At 43.2% G+C, this 19206-nt stretch overlaps 1 protein-coding gene across 1 annotated transcript in view; it reads right to left on the bottom strand.

Moving 5' to 3' along the window:
* Window positions 1-428: 428 nt before the first annotated feature.
* Window positions 429-19206, bottom strand: part of ush (Zinc finger protein ush) — a 57576-nt gene continuing 38798 nt past the window's right edge. The window contains exons 2-8 of the mRNA XM_068285609.1: window positions 15915-15959; window positions 4027-4997; window positions 3548-3960; window positions 3253-3477; window positions 1777-3190; window positions 1581-1717; window positions 429-1517 (exon numbers count right to left, since the gene is read on the bottom strand). Coding sequence (XP_068141710.1) covers window positions 989-1517; window positions 1581-1717; window positions 1777-3190; window positions 3253-3477; window positions 3548-3960; window positions 4027-4997; window positions 15915-15959 — 3734 coding nt within the window. The 3' untranslated portion in view covers window positions 429-988. The remainder of the gene's footprint in view (window positions 1518-1580; window positions 1718-1776; window positions 3191-3252; window positions 3478-3547; window positions 3961-4026; window positions 4998-15914; window positions 15960-19206) is intronic.

The raw sequence follows: 19206 nt of genomic DNA, 5'->3' as shown, positions 1-19206 counted from the left end.
CTACATAAACTGTATGTGTATGAGTGCCATGGAACTTGTACATATATTATGGCCAAATACTACAAGGGTATATAAAGTTCGGCACAGCCGAGGTTAGCTTCTTTGATATTTAAATTTTATATTGGATTTGTTTTTGCTTCTATAAAATCTATTTTCAGTTTCATTAATTATGATTTCCATATAATTGTTGGTTGAAATATGATCAAAAAATTAATTTATCTAGGACCAGAACCTATGTTTTACCACATTATTATTTCTTTATTATGACTGTATGTTAAAATGTTATTACTCTTACATTCGACCCACACTTTGGTATTGCTTTAGCTTCTCGTTTGCAATTTTAAATGAACAGAGATAAATACTTTCCATTGCCAGCTTTTAGGGGCAAGCAGCAGTTGAAGTTTTAATTAAGAGAGTGGGTGAATATGTTTTGTATTTGAATAAATTAATTGTTTTCTTTATTGTCGCACACACTTAGTAGATTTAGGTATATGTATGTATGTGTATATATTATGTTTATGTATATACTATATAATATTGTATTCAGATAAATTACACAGTTTAGAGTTTTAGTTATTTGTTTGTGTGAATGTGAACATCTACAATATAATATGGGGATCTATAGTATTAGAATTAACGGTCTGGGCCAGTCAGACGCAAATGCAGCATTCCTCCTCCGTCCTGTACAAGTTTCTTGCACTGTCCTCTCTCTGCAGTAAATATTTAGTCTCTGTCGTAGTTCCTCTAAGTGGTAAGCTTTGGCATGCATTATATGTCATGTGATTTTTCTCTACATATCTAGCTATTATAGATAAATCTGTATAGATAATATATGTATGTATATATCGATCGGTCCAGGAGATTCTCCAGGAATACTGTGACGATACGTGTTGCGTTTCTCTGTCTGGTTTGTCTCTGTCTCTCTCTAGAAGCACTTGTAGTACCATTCCAGCTGTTTACGTTGAGCCTCCCAAATGCGTTGGCTCTCTCAAATGGCCGCCTCCTGTAGATTCTCCTTGTTCTTCTGCAGCATCATCAATTCGCTGGGAGATTGCAATGGCTGGACACCCGCACCGCCAACGCCACCCATTCCTAGCAAACCCCCTACCACTCCAGCACCTGTTGCTGCTCCACCGACGCCACTCATCTGATTGGGGCTGGGGCTATCGCTGGCCTCGGGTCGCTGTAGTTTGCTCTTGCAATAGAATTGCTTGTGGGCCAAAAAGGTTTTCACATAGTTGAAGGATATGTCGCAGGTGGAACAGTATTTTTTCATGGCATCCGCTGCAGCAGCCGCTAAAACAGGTGAAGACACGGGGGGTGGAGCCAAGGCCAGCGAACTGGGCGGAGACACATCAATATCAAGCCCAGGTTCCGATTTAATGTGCGGTGTGGCAATGGGCGAGTTATTGTTCTCATGGATCAGGCTTAAGGTGGGCGGTGGTGGTGGAGGTAGAGCAGAAGGTAAAGCAGAAGGCGCCACTGTGTGATCCATGGGCTCTGATTTTATATGGAAACTATACAAAAGAGGGTTGGAGTTAGAAACTCAAACGATGAAGAAATAAATCCGAGGTTCTTACCTTGCCACTTCCCCGTTCACCACATCCGGAAGGGAGTTGGTCAGGATGTCCTGTTGGTGTGAATCACGCGATTCGGGCGATATGGATGGTGAGCCAATGGTAGCCACATGGGGATGCAAAAGCTTCATGTGACGCAGCTAAAATAACAAGGAATAGGGCTTAGCTTCATTCGATTAAGTTTTTGCTGAGAGCTTACCACATTGCCCTTATAGGTGGAGGCATAGTTGCAATACTCGCAATTGAAAATCTGTGGGGGATGCTGGTCTAGTTGATCGGGTGCTAAACCTGACGTTGGCAAATCTACTCCACCGCCACCGCCACCTCCACCCCCAACGCCTGCTCCTGGGGCTGTCAAGGCGGCTGCTTCCTCTTCGAAGATGCAGGTCATGTAGTGCTCCTCGTTGACGTCGCTGGTCTTCTTGTCGAAATGGGTCCGGATATGGGTGCGCATGCCACGCAAGGTATTGCCCTTGTATTGGCAGATGCTGCATCGAAATGCTTTAACTGTACCATGCATTTCCATATGCTTGCGGGCGAGAGCAGCACTAGGACTGACCACACCACAAACGGGACATTTGTTGACACTAGTTGTGGAACTAGTTGGAGTTCCACTCGTCAGGGCACTTGCAGGACACGGAGAATTGGCATCATGCGAACTCTTGCACTTCATACACTTTTCCTTGACTACAATGAGGCGGTCATCGGCGGTAGGTGGCGGCACAGTGGCAGCTGGTGCCGCATTGGCTCCCTTGGGACAGTAATAGTTCTGATGGGCTCGCAGATTATCCAGGGATGTGTACTTGATGCCGCAGGCTGCACATATCAATTGCTGATAGGCCACAGCTGGTGAAGATTCGGCTGAAGCTACTCCACCAGCATTCGATACGCCCGCTGCTCCCGCTGGTGGGGATGATGATTTCGAATTGGAATTATCGCCATCAACACTCCCCGGTCCTCCTCCTCCAGGCGTCTCCTGGTTGCGTGCCGAACAATAATGCTGCTTGTGGGCCAAATAGTTCTCATATTTACAGAAAACGATATTGCACTCCTTGCACTTGGACACGCCCTGTTTCACATAGATCTGCGGCTGATTGCTGGAACCTGTGACAGGTGCTGCGGGTGGAGCTGCTGCCACTGCCGGCGCATTGGCCACTGAGCCGCTAAACCCAGCCGCCAGTTTGCCAGCCAACTCGGCAGCCAATTTTAGAGCAAGTTCTGGATTCGTTTTGGCTAGCAGGGATTCGGTTAAAGCATATTCCGCCGGCAACATGGAACGCAGTGGTGGCAAGTTGTCCAATAAATGTTGTGTCTGTTGTTGCTGCTGGGGCGGTGACATGGATGCTGTACTTCCGCCGCCCGAAGAGCTTCGTGGTGGTGCTGGACTCACGGCTCGCCGTTTTGGGGAAGGACTCATCGAAGGACTGCTGGGCAATGATGGGGCACAGACAATCTGTTCGGGGGTCACCACACGATGATTCTCATTCATTAGGAGATTCTCTTTGCCCAAACCCAAGCCAAAACCTAGGCCAGCCATTAGGAGATCCGGTCGTTGGAGCAAAGCAGAGATGGGCGAACGACGGGACAATGAAAGATCCAATGGAACCGTTTCACTGAAGGAAGAAATTCTCAATTTAGATATGGGATTTTTGGGTTATTTAAGGCTTTCACTTACCGACTGCCAGTGGCTTCTTTGCGTTTTACTCCCTCTGAGGGACTGCTCCTTGGTTTAGCTGTAGCCGTTGGCTGCTCCGTTGTGGCAGAGGATGAGGCGGTTTCCTTGCCCGCGTCCAGCAGCGGATTGGCCATGTTGAGGGCCGTCGCAAGGGGTTTAAGGGCTCCATTGTCGAGAGTAAAGCAGGTGGATTCTGGATTTACGATTCCCGAAGTGGCAGTGGTGCTAAAATGATATCGGAACGACATGGGATGTTAAATTATTTTTGCCGTGGAGTCGGTGCGCGATTACTCACAGTGGTCCGGGTATGAGACTGGCTGCCCTGATCAATGAGCAGGGTACTATAATGATTGGATTGGTGGGCAGGGCCAAAAACGGTTGAGGAGGCGGGGGCAGAGAAGCGGCAGCCGCTGCAGCAGCAGCAGCCGCCGCAGCAGCTACCATTGCGGGAGTGGGAGTCTTATTGGCATGATTGCGATTAGTCTGAGGACTTAGGGCCCCACTGGCTCCACCACTTGCAGCTACAGTTTGGCCACCACCAGCTACGCTGCCACTGGAACCGCTGGTAGCACCTTGGCCTTCCGGTTTGGGTGTCACTTGGCCATCCGATCGCCGGGAACTGCAATAATGTTGCTTATGCGCCCGATACGTTTTGATGTTGTTAAAACGGATATCACAGTCACTGCAATAACGATCGATTTGCTGATGCTGCTTGGAAGAATTGAGGATTAGAGATTATGAACTTGAGTTAAGATTTGCCTTCGTACAACTCACTTGACTAGAGGTGTCCTCTTGCAGGGGATTAATCCCCAATCCCACGCCGTTAGCCGTAATGGGCGGTGCTGTTGGTGGAGCCGTTGCTGGCGATGATTGATGCATTCGCATGTGACGATTGAGTGAAACTTTCTTATCCGCGCTGTAGGAACACTGCGTGCAGGCGTATTGCTTGCCCAGGCGCGCCATTTTAGCTGGCGGTTCGTTGGAGGAGCCACTGCTGCTTGCGCCGCTGGCTGCATTCGAGATTGACCCATCAGCTGCCTTCTCGCCTCCTGCCTCGTCCTGCTCGGGCGTTTCCTTGGGCCGGTGCGAGCAGTAGTAGGCCTGATGAGCCTCCAGGGTTGAAGGTGAACTGAAGGCTATGCCGCATGGCAAACACATGAATCTCGCAGGCTTCAGCAGGGGCTCGACAAGCTCGGCCTGCTCTGTTGATGGTGGTGGTGGAGGTGGCAGTGAGGACTTGCTCATTGCTGGTGATCCAAGCAAATTGAGCTCCTTAGCGTCTGGTTTCAGAGCAGGATCGGAGGCCAGCAATGCATTTAAACGCAGTTTTGGAAGCGAAACTGCTGCCGGCAACGGAGGCGGCGGGGGCGATGGAGGAGCAGGCGAATGACTTGTAGGTGAAGGGCAGGGCGAAGGAGGTGTTGGTGGTGTTGCCGGTTGCTCCAGTTTGGGGATTATCGATCCATCAACCACATTGATGCCCGTCGCCTCGGCATCGTCCTCAATCTCGGCTCTTGGACTGCGCGGAGGCGTCGTGGCCATTGATTCATCTTCTCCTTCCTCTTTTGCGTCTTGTTGCTGTTTTCCCTGTATTCGATTGATTTCCTCTAATTCATCTATAGACTCTTCTAAGGAATTTGTTTCCTCTTCGGCTTCTGTTGCCTGATCGCTTCCATTATTATTGTTGGTTTGATCATCATACTGATGCTCCTCGCCCAACTCGTGATCGGCTAAATCTTTGGATTCTAAATGAGAAGAAGTCAAAAGTTTTCAAATTAACTCAGATCATTTTTCACTTTGTAGTTCTTCATTTCAAGAGTATTTATTTAGTCTTTACTATTATCCCATAAAAACTCGAACTTGCAATGAAATAGCCTTAAAACTTCTAAAGAAGGAATTTTCATGTGGACTGTTTTAGTCTTTGAGACGAAGTGAAGATTGAAATTTTCCAATCGTTTAGCTCATTAAAATTGCCGATTATTTCTCGATTGACCATAAACTAGAGTCAAGTCTTGGGAATCCTTTCTTCGCTATGTGTCAACGTAAAGCTTTTGCAATTATTATCGAACAAATTGTCAATATGAGATCTACCCTTCCTCCCCTCTATACACACACACACACACACACATACATACAATTCCTTTACACATTGAGAGAAGCTGTGAAAACAATGCGACAATGCGACCGAAACGATCGGTCGGCAGCGTCTGCGGCGGCTTGTTGTTGCTGTCTAACCATTTGGTTTATCAGCAATTCGCCATCTGCACTCTTCTTGGCCGAGGATTACGTGGAAATGTAAGCTCGTACTGTTGTTGTTGTTGTTGGAGGAAAAACTGCACATGGTGGTCAACTGATGATTAGGCCAAGAGTCTTGAGAACTGACATCTGATTTGTTTTTAGTTTTTTCTGTTTGTTTTGTTTTTGGGTTGTCCACAAAATATTATAACGACCCCCAATGGAAGGAATAGATGCTGGTAAAGATTAGGGGGAGAGGATAACAGAGGAGGACATTGGCATGGTTAGAGCGGCCGCAGCAGCAGAAGTCGATGGGCAACAGCCGCAGGAGATGAAGTTGATGATAAGACTTTGCTTTGTAGCATTCGCTTCGCCAGAAATCGACGAGTAACATTTGGTTTACTTGTGCGGGCTACCTCCACCTCACCATCGCCATCACCTACCAGGACCCCCTCCTACCTCCCCTCTATCGACTGTCTTCAGCCCGTATTCCCCTTGGAGCTCTCATGTTGCGCGTTGACCTGTCAATTGGTGGCTATTGAAATGTCAGCACAGCTTGTTCTGCCGTCTACAAGTTCGTCGCTTGAGTCTTTTGATTTGGCCAGTGAAAAAAAAAAAACAGGAATGAAATCATGCAACAAAAAAGGAGGAAGATCAGCAGGAGTACAAACAGCGACGCACTTGCCACACCAATTTCGGTTTCTCCCTTTTTTCCGTATTTTTTTTTTGACGGCCTCGCCCTAATTGCCGCTGTCGATTTTCACGAATTCACACAATTCTGCACGTGAGCAAACCCCGAATCGACCAACCAACCAACCTTCTCTCTCTTTCCCCTCTCTCCCTTCGGTCATCTGTTTCAATATTCCTGCTGGCGGTGCTGCTGCCCTTTCTCCTTTTATTCGTGGGGCATTCCAGCGCATTCTGCTTATTTGTAAGATATTTATTGCCTTCGATTTGCCAGGCGATAAGCCGCACACGTAAAGTGTTTTGTTTTGCAGCCTAAAAAGAAGCGAGAGAGAAAAACACTGAAGGTGTGCGAGAGGGGATGACTAACAATGGGGGAAAACGCTTTAGCCTCTCTCTCTCACTGTCTGTGGCCCCTAGCGACAGCTGCCGCTGCTGCCAGAAGATTTAACTAAACTGATTGACCCCTTTCCCCCCTAAAAAAAACTGTTTTAGTAGATGGTTCCGCTTTACAAAATCTCCAAAATTAAACTTGTGCAAATTATTCTATAAAAATGAATTTCATCGAAGGAACTTCCTTATTAACTCGTTTATGTTCCTAAATTATATTCTCCAATTTTCTTCTTAAATTTCAAATACAAGTTTAATAAGTTAGTTATTTTCTGTTTATTACTTTTATAAAGACATTAAAATACTTTATTTGCTGGTATTTTCCATAAAAAATGATAAATTGATAATGACTTTCCGTTAAATTTGTTCAGGTTTTCAACTTAGCATAACGCATTTCGTGGAGTTTCTTTTTGTGAACGGAACACACGGATCGTCATCGTCATGGTCGATCGTTTGTTTAGTCATTTCGTAACGTTACGCCGCCTCTTCATCTCTTCTCAAGCTCCAACCCCCAATCCCCGATCCCCGATTGCCGTTCTCCACCATATGCACAACGCCAACAATTGTTTATCAATTTGTTAAATCAGACTTCGAAGTCGTCGCCAGGCCCCCATTGCAGTTGCTAGTGAGCGATCGATCCTCGCCGATAAGCCACACAACAAAAACACATACACACTCACACTCACACACACACACACACGCTGAATTGTATTGTAGAGAAGGAGAGAGAAGAGAAGACAGCGGAGGAGGAGGAGGAGCTTCCACTTTTATCAGCCGGTAGATTATTGTTGCTGGTTTCTCACTTTGGCCGTAGTCGGTTGCCTCAGTTAGTCCCAGTGGTGGGCGTTATAGGCAGCCATAAACAATCGAACAATTTGGCCGATCTTGGCCCAGGAGGCCAGGCCAAGGCGCAAGGATCGACTTTAGCTTCAACTCCAACTCCAACTCCGACCCTTTGTTCATTTGTCGCTGGAGCCTCAACTCGGGGGACCGCCGTTGCTGCTAATCGTTCGAGGTCAGTTAACCCAAGCCGAATCCCCGGCGTGGCGAAGGCGAAGCTCATTTTTGGCTGGATTGCGAAGAAGATCTTGATCATGGTGTTGGCGGTGGCATACCAGAGACACCAGAGCGAGTGGATGCTCCTAGATATGCCAATGACGACGCCAGCTCGTCTGGCAGTTTTTCTTTGGTAGTCTCTTACACTTAACACCCAAAATCTTTAGCTTATAACCAAAGTTACCCAAAACTCAAATGTGATATGAAATTGCTAATCAAAGTACTTTGCTACTTTAATCACTTTTGGTTGTAACATCCTCTTGATTACAATGACTAAGTCAAGATTTATCAGTCCAAAATAACGCTTTCGATAAAAATTACCTTTAGTTTAACATTTTAACTGATTTAGATGCCGATTTGGAATTAGCAAAAGAAAAGTGTTTTAATTTAATCACCAAATAAACAGTGTAATCTGTCTTTTCTTATTAACGCCTTTAAGTATTAAAGTATTTCATAAGCCTTCTTTAGATCAAAGTAATCTAAAAGGAACTTAGTCTTAGTTATATACTTATTATTTAACTCCTCCACTTACATTCGTTCTTATCGTTATATCAATGTTCTAAGTGATCTGAATAAAGAAGTCGTACATGAATTTCTCTCAAATCCAAACTGAACTAAATGAATTTCAATGCCTTCAGCGAGTATAATTAAACAAATTTTCACAATCCGCAACAAGATCAGAAATTGAAAAACGTGAGCTAAATGAGTAAATGAATAAGACCCACAGGGGGGGTGCTGGGAAAGAACGAGGCGACTGAGAGGGGGAGAGATCGGAAAGTGGAAAGAACGAGGCAGCTGCAACTGCTTGAACCAAATGCTGATAAGAAAAATCTTTATTTTAACGCGAAAATTTTGCCACCTTGCCCAAGAAGGAAACCTGGGGATTGGAATACGAACTCGGATTTGTACTTGGACGACCTGGGAGAACTGCAAACTAAGACTTGGTTTGGGTAATCATCGCCATCTCCGCAGCAACAGCAACAGCAACAGCAGGAGCAACAACAGCAAAAGGTTCCTGGTCTCTCTCATCGTTGGCCAGTTTTTGCAGTTTTATCAATTGTTATTAATCAAAAGAATACAACAACAAGTACTACAAAAGAAACAGCAGAACAAATGCAAAAAGCGCAAATTCAAGAAACTGATTTCTTTTTCATTTCATTTCACACTTTCAAAGAAGATGATGGGAACAGGGGGAACAAGGGTGCAGGGAGGAGGGGCATTGGGAGGTATGTGGGGGTGGATGATCCGTGCAAATAATCAACATTCTCATATCTTAGGCTCGCGAGCTATTCGTGATTTACTTGCCGAATATGCTAGTCCCTTCCCTCTCCACTCCTCTCCACCGATCCCCACTTCTTTTGGTTTCCCTTCTACTTCTTCTTGCTGCTGCTTCATTTTCAGCACCTTTTTAGCCCAGAGTCTCTCAGCCTATGGGAACGAGCAGCAGACATAAAATTCTTTGATCGAAGGATAAGAAATTTGGTTACTTTTTGTGTTCGAATCTCATTCGAATTTTCGAAACTGCAGTTAAATTAGTTCGCTACGGGTAGATGTCACGGGTGCATACATACATACATACATACATATATATAAATAGTAGGTATATATGTATATATAAATAGTATGTGTACTGTACAATCTTTGATCTATAGACGACTTAACCAAGAGGACTGAGCGAATGGAGGCCAGGCGATTCCTTGAAATCGCTCTCCAAGTCAAACTCGGTTTTTTTCTTCTTAGCTTTGTCTTCTTTTGATGTCTTAATTAAAAAACGTGCAAATGATTCGAGGGGGGCAGGGGAAGGAAAAGGTAGACGAAGGGTGCAAAGGGTTTGCTGTGCACACAGAGTTCAATGTTGAGCAATTGATGCAACTGTTGAGATGTGTTTGCTGCTGTTGTTGTGTACTCTGTTGCATGGCACAGGAGCAAAATGATAAGCAACCGAAAGGGGCAAGATGGGGCAGACGGAGCGGGTGGAGAAGGAAAGGAAAATTGTCGCAGTACTTGAAAATTTCGTGTGAGCACGCTCAGCGTCGATTGTTGCTTCAGTCTGGTGATTGCTTGATCAGCAGCAGCAACAACAACGGCAGCAGCAGCAACAGCATTGGCAAATGCAACAGCAACAACTTTACTGAATGTCCATTGCAGTTGCCTTTACTACACATACATACACACACACATACATATGTACATATACATATATGTGTAGTTTTCGTTAGCCTGTGTGATCAATTGCAATCTTCAATTTTTTTAGCTTCTGCTGTTGTTGCCAGTGCAGCAGCTCCCACCAACATATCACATGTTGCTGGCGTTGCCAACGAGTTGTTGCTGCTGTTGCACAAATTTAAATTGACCCAAGTGCAAGTTTGAATGTTGCTAATCTGTAATCGAGGTGAGAGAAGACTCAGTAGCCCGACCAAGTTAGCTAGACCCAGCAACCCAGCAACAGTCTGTTGCTAGTAACCAGACCAGGCCAGCAACATGTTGCTCTGGTGGGTTCATAATTTGAGTTTATTAAACAAGTCGTTTGGAGGGAATTTGCATAAAAATGTTTCTTTTGCCGTTGGCAAAGCGATTAAAATCACAATTGACATTTACCTTAACTTTAGCAAACATTCAACACGGCAGAAGCATGTCACCGTAGCAACAGCAACAAAAACAGCAACAACAACAACAACATGGCCAACATATGTAAGCAAATCAGGATCAATCAAATTGAAAAGTTCACAATTCAATAAAGTCCTTTCACCTCTACTCACCCCTCCTCTTGTCCTATTCGTCTTTCACTTGTTTTCTTCTTTAGCCTTCGACCCTTTTCTTTCTCTCTTTTTGGTTTTTGTCTTTTTTTGTTGGCATTTTTGACACGACAGCAGCAGCAGTAGTAACACTCAATTCGTGCAGGAGGCGTGGCCACGCCCACCCACTACCACCCAAAAGAGAATCGTGTCTGAAATTGTGTTAACTTCATTGCTCTTTTCTTTTCTTTTTTTTTTTTTTTTGCTTTTGGTTGCTGCTGTTGATGACTTTTGATGTGTTTATCATTTAAGACACGACAACAACAATAACAACTACATACAACCGAAACAAAACGGTTAAAAGCAACTAGAGGGGAGTAGGAAAATTGAGAGTTTGCAAGAGAGGTGGACAGGGAACGATGGAGCGCGAAAATGACCAGGGAACAAGCCAAAGAAAACAAAACAAAAAAGGACCTCACAGCAAGTCAGAGAATTGTTGCTCTCGGCGTTGACCAAAAGTTGCAAACAAGCGACAACAGCAGTAACAAGAATAAGAACAAAGCCAAAAGTGCCGCCAAGTGCAGTATAAAGCCAGAACCCAACTTCAAAATTACCCTCCTCTCTCTCGGTCTCCTGTCTCCTGCCATGCATTGGCTACCCATTCAACTGGCAACATGATTCGCCACGCAACCGGCTGCTGACTAACAAAAGCGGCAAGCCAGACACATCATTACCTACCAATTAGGCTCCAAAATGTGTGTGTGTGTGTGTGTGTGTCTGCTTGGAAGATGAGGAGCCTTTAGCTGCTCTTATGGTGGCACAAAAAACGCCGGCCCAGGTCGTTTACAACGTGACCATTGTCTGGGGGACTGGGTAGGAGTGGAAGACTGACAGTCAGCAAATAAGCCATAAATGTAAAGGCACATACATAGGCGTAGGCAAGGGGGGGAATATATAATTTGCATTTCTTGTATCATCTCTTACCGCTGATTACCTACATTTAGCGACAAAACTCTTTAAATCTCCGCTTATCCCATGGGTTAAGAAAAAGGTAAACTCTTGTCAACTACCTGGCTTTGCCTTTGCCCAGGCGATGATGAAGTGCAAACTGCTTGCTAAACAGCTTGTAATGAGTTTCACAAAATGTATCTCCAGCTTCCAAACACACGCACGCACACTCTCCCTTTCTCACTCCCTCACCCTGTTTAAATGTCCTTCTTTAGCCAATGCCAATTCATTGCAATTTATGTTCTACAAATGTTGATTGAATTTTGTGTACTGGATTTGTGCTATTTATGTTTGTCTGAGGGGGAAGCAATCGTGCGTGGAGCTTTTGAGCACTCAATACCAATCCATGATGATGATGATGATGATGATGATGATGATGATGAAGAAGAAGTGGGAATTGATTAGAGTGCAAAGGAAAAGTTCAAGCTACATGCAAACAGAAATGACAAATCAAAAGAAGAGAAGAATGTATAAAGATTTCGTACAAAAAGAAACTCTATCTTTAAAGATATATTTTCTTGAACTTTAAAATACGTATATATAGGAATATATCTACTGAAAATTCGGATTAAGTCTTAAGCCGCTTAAACCTCTTATTTAGGCTCCAGTTGACACTCACTTTAACTTAAAAATGAAACTCTATTAAGAATGAATCCACCCAAGTTTGAAAACACTCTCAATGAGGTTCGGGGATTTATATCTTTCCAAGTTATATTACTTGTAATGAAATGAATTAAAGCTTATCTTAATGTTTAATTCAAACTATTCGATCGTTTACAGTTTCAGCTCTTCATTTTATATCTTAAACTTCAAAATGTCGATTAGTTTGAATTGAACATTCGCCTAGAGTTAGTTAGAATTAAATCACATGGGCAAATATTATCGCGGACTTATAAACGAAATCAAAGCGTTAAACATTTCGGTTAAGAGTCCTTTTTAATGTAACCTCAAAATTTATATTACAACTTGAAAATGCCATAATAAAAAGGCTTTACTTTGCCTTTCCTTGAAAAAAAAATGACATGATGAGAAGTCATATAATGCTTACTATATATGTACATACATAAAAAGAATTACAACATAAATCACACACACACATGCACAAACACCACACACATACACACATTTACGAGCTTGAATTTTTGTTTGTATTAAAAATAATATCGTCGTCTGGTCGACAAAGATAAGAAAATTTATCCAAAGGATTGCGTGTGGTGTGTTATGGCCACCACAAAAAAGTGGCCAACAACCAACCCCCTGTTCCTTAGCCCTTGTGCCCCTTCCCCCCATACCGCTTACCCATACCTCAGTTGGCCCTCATCTCTCATAGATTTCTTTTTTGGTTTTTATCTGCGCAACCGCAAGGACAACAAGACTTTCACATTTCGAGAGTTTTGAGGGCAAAACTCATGCCTCACACAGCCCTTAGGACTCGGCCCCCAAGTCGAACTCATCATCATCATCATCGCCATTGAAGTCAGAGCAGGACTTAGGCCAGGCCAAAAGCAAAAGCGATCTGTGGCCAGTGATAAGAGGCTGGAGGAATAAATTTCATAAATGCTGCGCCACAAAAAGGATTACGATTCACTACCTTACTTCTTGGCCCTTTTCCACTTTTTTCTCTCAGAGACTTCCTCTCCCTCGCTCTTCTTTCTTTCTCTGTCAATATTGGTTCATATCCGTAGAAAGACCAACCACGTCTCTAGTGTAATTTATTGTTAAAATGTGGCAATTTTATATTCCTTTTCCCCACCACCAACATATCCTGCTCCGAACAAGAAAAAGACTGTTCAAGAACGAAAAGAATATGTGAATATATATATACATAAATTATATGTGCGAATGCTTAAAATCCAAGCCAAAGCCATGCCAAATCTTTAGTCATATGTCCTAATCAACCTCAAGTACAGCTTAATCGGATTTAATCTGGACTTAACTGTAGATTACATTCAATAAAATGGACCAGATCAACTAATAAATGGGGAATAACTTTTTTTGTTATGACCACAAGTTGATCTTTTGATGGTGTCAAAATCTCAATCTGATGTTGGCCAGGCTTAAAGTTAATTTAGACAAAACAATTCTTTATTTATTTAAGTAAACAAGAAGACTTTATGTATGTATGTGTGTTAGAATCGAATGATCGATCAAATGGTAAATGCTCAAACAAACCAACTAAAAGAGAAGAAAAAAACATTATCTGCTTATATCTACTAGGCGTATGCGTAATATTGCCTAGGGGAACAGAACTGAGTGGAGCTGGAGAGGATGTTTGATGAGACATGGCTGATAAGGCTGTAATGGAATTTTCGTTAGTTGTTGGTGTTGTTTTTGTTGCTGTTACTGTTGTTGTTGTTGTTGTTGGCATTGCTGTTGGTTGCCTCAGCCCGCAGCATTTTTGTTGGTCGAATCTCTTGTCAAATGATTAATTACATGCCGAAAAGCTATCTAACAATTTGACTGCGTTGTCTGTGTGTCATTAAAGGAGCCAAAGCAAGGCAAAAGCAAAAGCATAATAAAAAATTATGCCATAGATAAAATGCCATTAGAAGCCAAGCGAGAAACAGAGAGAGAATTGGGGGAGAGTGAGAGAGTAAGTGAGGGGAAAGTGGAAAGAGGTAGGTGGTGCGGTGGGGGTAGAGGCGAAAGCGAGACAAAACTCACATGTGGCTGGCTTGTAGCTGGGGGGTCACTTAGCGCCATTAGAAGCCAACCAACGAGAGGCAGCAACAGCAACAACGAACCAACTAACAACCAACCAAAAGCAGGACAGGAAAGGATTGTAAAGGGAAGAGTGTAGGGGTGTGGAATGGGCGGCTGAGGGTACAGCTAGCCCAGAGCAACTGCAAGTATGCAATTCTGCAAGATAAGCCGAAGCATTCATGAATTTCATAGATAAAAACCCAAACACACAAACACACACACACACACATTCGAGTGAGAGAGAATGCTAGAGATAGAGGAAGCGGCAGGGACATACACACAACGAAAGGAGAGTTGTGGAAGGGGCGGGGGAACCAAAGGAGGACGAGTGAGATAGAGATGCGCTTACAGTACATTGCACAGGAGCAACAACAACAAAATCGGAGCGCCAAAAGTGAGCATCATCATCATCATCAGTTCGAGCCACAGCAGTAACCAACAACAAATGGCTGAATGCCTAACTGGGCGGTCTGAATGGCTGAGTGTGGATGAGGGGGCCAAAATGGAATACTAGCAGCACCATCGGCCCAGCCCAGCCCAGCCCCATCAACCAGTCCAAGCTAGCTCAAGGAATGAAGAACAGGGCTATACACTTTACTTCAAAGTTTGATTGCAAATCTAATGCAAATCATAAGTAATTGATGGTCAAGTAATAACTACTTTAGATAATTATTTAAATGTAATTAAATACTGTGTAAAATAAAGAAGAAACTAATACTGAATAATACTTCATTATAAAAACTAAATATTTCAACCTTCTAGGATAATTTTACTAAGGACTTTAGCATTTAGTCACGAGCTAAACTCATCGAAGTAACCAAAGGAATGTGACACTGAGTTTTGCCATACTTTTTTGTTTGGTTTTGGTTTGGTTTGGTTTGGTTGATTTCGGTTCGTTCGTTCGTTGGTTCGTCGGTCGCCATGGAGTGTCAACAGCTAGATAAAGATTAGCGCAGACAAACGCCCACTTTTCGTTCGGTTTTTTTTTTCTAAGTCTCCCTTTCCTCCCCCTCCTACAGCCATTTGTACGCCCACTTGTCGGTCCTGGCCACTCAACGAGGTGGAGAGGAAAGGTTCTTTTGCTGCTGCAAATCTTTCACTGACGCAGCACAAATAGACCAGCACAAAAAGACCAAAACCCGGCACCAGGGCAGGGGATTATTAATGATGAATGCTTGAGATGGCAGCGAAATGGCCTGGAATGTAGAGAGGTTAGCGAGGGCGGAGAGGGAAGCCTGTCGTTGTTGGAGAGGGAGGGGTGGGACGAACATTGACATTGGTTATGATTATAAAGTTGATATGAAATTGATGCCAGGTTAAGTCAAAACGCAAGCAACCCCCATTCGGACTTTGTCATTTCCGCGACGAGGGTTTGTCATCATTATCGAACCAATCAACCAACCCCTTTGACTTGTTTTTTTCCCCTTCTTCGTTTTTGGGTAAAGGGTTTATGTCGCTTTCGAGTTGAGGTGTCAAAAATCACACACAGTCAGGCCTAAGTCATAACTGGAATTGTTCAGATAAAAAATTGTATTAAATTAGAGGCAACGTTTCTTCTATTTTTATCCTTTTGCCTCTTGTGGGTGGATTAAAATTTTTATTGGCAAAATATCAGCAAGGCACAAGCCAAACAGGATGCTGGACTAAGAGAATATGTAGGGGAGGGTATAAATCAGGGTGGTCACAGACAGATCAATGAAAAGTTATGGGACCTAATGTGACTATTCTGCGGTCTAGCTGATAAAGTGTGGCTGCATATTTCTATGGACAAAATGCCAGACATAAGGGACCAGAGTCCCCTTTCACATTCCTTAAACTGATATTAAATAATCTTTGAATTTCCAAACTCACCTCTACTGTCGACAGTCATCTCTTCTGTGGTATCGGAACAATCACCTGCAATGGAAAAAAAAAAGAAATTAGAACGCTTGGATTGAATGGATTCAAGATTGTCCCCGCGTGTCGTCCCCAGTTTATTCTTACTTAACTACCGATAATAATTGCTTCAAGTGAAACAATGTTGTATGTTAGTTTATTTGCCTTTTCTTTCGTTTCTTATGTTTGTTAGGCAGAGTCGAATCGAGTTTATATCTTTTGTTTTGTTTTTACTTCTTCTTTTATTTGTTTTCAACGCCAGTAGCCTCCCCCCGGACCCTTGGTCATGTGGCTCTTCTTCCACTTTTACTCACTCTTCTCTACGAGTTTCTCATTTTTGATTATATTTCGCTGATTATTCACTTCAAGGAATTATAATAACAATAATAACAACAATCCGCAGAATTCCTTTGGTTATTTTTTTTACACACACTCTCATACATATGTACATATGTATGTATGTTGTATATATATTTCTCCTTCGTTCGCCACAGATTGTAGATATGAAAACACACACAGATACATGTGTGTGTGTGTATAAGTTGAGCTCTGGCCGTGGAATGAATGTGAAGCCACACAACGCAGATAGTCGACTGATAAGCAAACTGAAAGCTGGCTGGAATGGACATGATGCCGGACGTGGACGGTTGGACTTGGTCTTGGACTGGGACTTGGACTGCCAACTACTACAACTACTACAGCAACAACAACAACTTGAGGGCAACCCTTTCCCTAAAAGTGTTGGCAACGTGTGTGTCGAACAGTCGTCCGAGATATTCATATGCAATTGGCGGGAATTTTCACCCACACACATACAAACTCAGACACGCACACACAGGTTGCTTAACTGAAGGTTAAATCATAATCTATTCTAGTTACTCTATCAAAGAAAGATTCTACATATATGTATACCTTAAAAGGTTTATAAAGGACATATGTAACTCTGTGGCTTTCGGTTAGTTCACTCTTAACTTGAAGAATAATTTCATCCTTTCAAGTGACAGTTGGTGTCTAAAAATACTTATCTACTTATTAGGTTAATCTTCATATTTTTCAAAGTCATACTTATATGAAATATTCCTTATATTTCTTGTCGGAAGGTTTTTTCATACATTTTAACCAAAGACTAAGAGATACACATACGTTTTAAGCCGAGCGCTAAGTCACAACATATTCGAGTTACTCCTTTGGAGAGCGATTATCCAGGACTTTAAAGAAAATTTCATTTGTTCAACTAACTATTTTCTTAACGGTGTCTCTGGTAATCGTTAGTCTTTACACTTCATGAAATCCAGAGATACTTCTTCTGTTGATAGTCTTAATAATATGATAACTTAAACTGAATGTTAGCTATAGTAGGTTGCTTTTATCTAGCAGCTAAAGGAAAGCCTTATCAGCTCAATCTGTTTATGGAATGACATAAAACCGAATTGCAATTTAAGCAAAGGTTTAATCAAACACAATGCAGCTTAATGGAATGTTATCACCGTATTTAATTTAGTATTGATCTTACCTTTAGTGCAACTGCTAAGCATGTTTTAAATGTATATATACTATGGTTATTCCAAAGTTGGGTGCTGCATGTGTGTGTGTGTGTGTGTGTATGTGATTGCACTGTAAAGGTGGGTGGCTTTACCCACCTGGGGCTTTGCGCTAATCTCTGATTAGTTTACTTGGTTTTAGTTAACACTTCACTCATGAATTGCACTAGATATTATGAAAATAATTTCTCAGTCTCTCTCTCTCTCTCTCTCTCTCTGTTACTCTCTCTTGTTTTCTCTCTTTCTCTCTCTCTCTCTCTCGCTCCGTAGTTTCGTTATAACGCACTTAGCTACAGCGACGGCGCTGCGATTTTCTGTTATTTGGGTTGCTGTTCGCTTCGCGTTCTACAACAAACTGAAAACCTCTGGCCAGGCGTCGGTGAGTAATGAAATTTTCGTTCGTTTGTATCTGAGAGATACAAAGATATCGAGTTAGCCGAATGACGATGACGATGACGCCGACGACGACGCAGCAGAGCCGCACAGCTGATGTTTGTTGATGGCTGAGTATTGTATGGTGGATGGTGGATGGGATGGATGTGTTTGTGTGTGTATCAGTGTGTGTGAGTGTGGGGACGACAACGACGAAAAGTTGTTTATCTTTCATTTGCCAGTGTCTGCCAGTTGGTCTATCTAGTGCCCTATCTCTCTGTCTGTGTGCCCTCGCTGCCCGCGCTGCCTTGAGTCTCTCAAGTCTCTTTCTATATTTTTTGGATTCGTATCTTTCCTCCGCTCACTCGCCGGCTCTGCGGCTCGGTTGGCTGGCAACTGAAATAAGATATCTCTGCTCAGAGTGCTGCTGCTGCCGCTGCTGTTACTCCGGTCGACTTCCTTCGCTGTCGTCGTCGTTGTTGTTGTTATTGTTGGTTTGAAATTATTCGAAACAAAAACTGATAAAGCACTGATAAGAAGCGCAGCGCGGCGCACAGTTAGATAACATCGACGAATGAGTTGGTAAGCGAAGGCGAGGCCAAAGCAAGCAACCAACCAACCGGCAGCCGCAGCAGCGAAAAACGGATACACAAACAAAAAGCAGGCGGTGCGGTGTGTGTGTGTGTGTGAGTGTGCGAGAGATGCTTTTGACTGATATCGCGTCTACGACTAATGGAATTCTGATTATTGCTTAGTGATAAGTGTTTTGTGTTTAATTGTATCTGCTATGTATCTGTATCTGCCTGCCTGCCAGCCTTGCATCTGGAACGACGGAACGTGAATGACGTGAGTGAGTCAGACCGATATGTATGTGAACGTGTGTGTATGTATGTATGTGTGGGGTTAAAAAGGGTAAAAGAGGTATGAGGGGGAGCAAATTGTATTTCAAGTACAGTCCCCATCAAATTTCCTTGTTTTTGCTCCACTGTTTTGAGGGGATTTCCACTTCCTCTTACATTGATCCTAATCGTGATGTGCTTTCCTCTCGCTCTCTCCCTCTCTCTCCCTCTTTTTTTCATTCAGTCACTTTCTCTCTCGCTCTCTCTCTCTCCCGTTTTGCCATCAGCTGTTTATAGTCGCTGCGTCGCTGCCTCTGCATGTTGCGCATGCGTTGCGTTTCACCAACCTCACCCCCCCCACTCCTTTAGTAGTGTTGGTGGTTTTCTCGTCTGACTGTTTTTTTTTTTTTTTACGGCGATTATCTCGTTTACCATTGTTGACTTTTAATTAGATTCATTAAACGTGCCGCTTGCCGTCACTAGGCAAGCGGACAACCCTCTTTCACACACTCTCTC

The sequence above is a fragment of the Drosophila tropicalis genome, unplaced genomic scaffold, assembly GCF_018151085.1.
Source record: "Drosophila tropicalis isolate 14030-0801.00 unplaced genomic scaffold, ASM1815108v1 contig_413, whole genome shotgun sequence".
Lineage (NCBI taxonomy): Eukaryota > Metazoa > Arthropoda > Insecta > Diptera > Drosophilidae > Drosophila > Drosophila tropicalis.
The sequence above is the reverse complement of the archived record's forward strand: the minus strand, read 5'-3'. Positions and strand labels throughout refer to the sequence as shown.